Here is a 1,472-nt window from a genome sequence, read left to right as displayed (position 1 = left end):
ACCCAGCGACGCCCCCCCGTCCCGCCCAGGTGAACAGCCCTGACTCGGACCGGCGGGACAAGAAGGGGGGCAACTACAAGAAGCGAAAGCGCTCGCCCTCACCCTCGCCCACCCCAGAGGCCAAGAAGAAGAATGCGAAGAAGGGGTGAGCCTGGGCTGGGGGGGCAGCAGGGTCAGATCCAGCCCCGGGGCAGGGGTAGTGGAGAGTCCAGCTCTGGGGGGCAGTGGTGACTGGGACACTGGGGGTCTCTGCCTTCGCAGACCCTCCACCCCCTACAACAAATCCAAGCGCGGGCACCGCGAGGAGGAGCAGGAGGACCTGACGAAGGACATGGACGAGCCCTCACCCGTCCCCAACGTGGAGGAGGTCACCCTGCCCAAGACAGGTCGGGGTGGGGGGCCGGCAGCCACCCCGCGGGGTCCCCCCCCGTGAGCGTGGGCTGGGGTGGGGACCCATCTTCGGGGTGCTCAGCGCCGCTTCCCTCCGCTGCAGTCAACACCAAGAAAGACTCAGAGTCTGCGCCTGTCAAGGGCGGCACCATGACGGACCTGGGTGAGTCCGAGCCGCCGGGGCCAAGCGCCGCGGCAGGTCCCCTGGCACCACAGACCTGGCAGTGCCTAAAACCACCCCTGCTCTTCTCTCTTCCAGATGAGCAGGAAGATGAGAGCATGGAGACGGCCGGCAAGGTGAGGCCCGGGCCCGTCCAGTGCCGCCCCCTCCTCCCCAGCCCAACACTCCTCCAGGGAAGATGTTCCCACCCCAGCATGGGGGTCACCATCGCTGGAGGGTCGCCTCTTTATCCCTCTTTCCTTGTCTCTCTTTTGGGTACAAAAAGGCCCCTTTCTGCCCTTCCCCTCACCCCTGGGGCTGCAGGTGGCTTTGCCCTGGGCCATTGGCCTCATCCTGCTCTCGGTGAGGATGAGGAAGGGCGCAAAAGGGAGGGCTCAGGACCCCCTTGCCCACGTGGTGCTGGTCTCTGGCAGGACGAGGAGGAGAACGGCACGGGGAGCAAGGGGGAGCAGGCCAAGAACCCTGACCTGCACGAGGACAACGTGACGGAGCAGACCCACCACATCATCATCCCCAGCTACGCCGCCTGGTTCGACTACAACAGGTACAGGACAGCTGAGGATGAGGACTGTGCCCTGGGGCGCCAGCCAGGCGGTGCGGGGCCGCCGTGCCGGGCCCTCCCCGAGCGTCTCGTCTTGCAGCGTCCATGCCATCGAGCGCCGAGCCCTGCCCGAGTTCTTCAATGGCAAGAATAAATCCAAGACCCCCGAAATGTGAGGCTGAACACCCCCCCACACCAACTTCCCCGTCCCTCCCGGTGTCGGCAGGGCCGCGCCCGGCACTGACACCTTGCCACTCTCCCCTAGATACTTGGCTTACCGCAACTTCATGATCGACACGTACCGGCTGAACCCGCAGGAGTACCTGACCTCCACGGCGTGCCGCCGCAACCTGCCCGCGG

General features: G+C 66.0%; 1 protein-coding gene across 1 annotated transcript in view; it reads left to right on the top strand.

Annotated features, from left to right (window-relative positions):
* Positions 1–1,472, top strand: part of SMARCC2 (SWI/SNF related, matrix associated, actin dependent regulator of chromatin subfamily c member 2) — a gene marked incomplete at its 3' end in the record, with an annotated part of 6,539 nt that overhangs the window by 2,711 nt on the left and 2,356 nt on the right. Inside the window, exons 6-12 of the mRNA XM_009280051.1 lie at positions 30–145; positions 262–386; positions 494–553; positions 650–687; positions 985–1,115; positions 1,213–1,284; positions 1,378–1,468. Of these exons, the coding sequence (XP_009278326.1) occupies positions 30–145; positions 262–386; positions 494–553; positions 650–687; positions 985–1,115; positions 1,213–1,284; positions 1,378–1,468 (633 nt within the window). The remainder of the gene's footprint in view (positions 1–29; positions 146–261; positions 387–493; positions 554–649; positions 688–984; positions 1,116–1,212; positions 1,285–1,377; positions 1,469–1,472) is intronic.

Source organism: Aptenodytes forsteri, unplaced genomic scaffold, assembly GCF_000699145.1.
Source record: "Aptenodytes forsteri isolate BGI_AS27 unplaced genomic scaffold, ASM69914v1 Scaffold547, whole genome shotgun sequence".
In the NCBI taxonomy this organism is placed as follows: domain Eukaryota; kingdom Metazoa; phylum Chordata; class Aves; order Sphenisciformes; family Spheniscidae; genus Aptenodytes; species Aptenodytes forsteri.
This window is presented reverse-complemented; position numbering and strand designations above follow the sequence as displayed.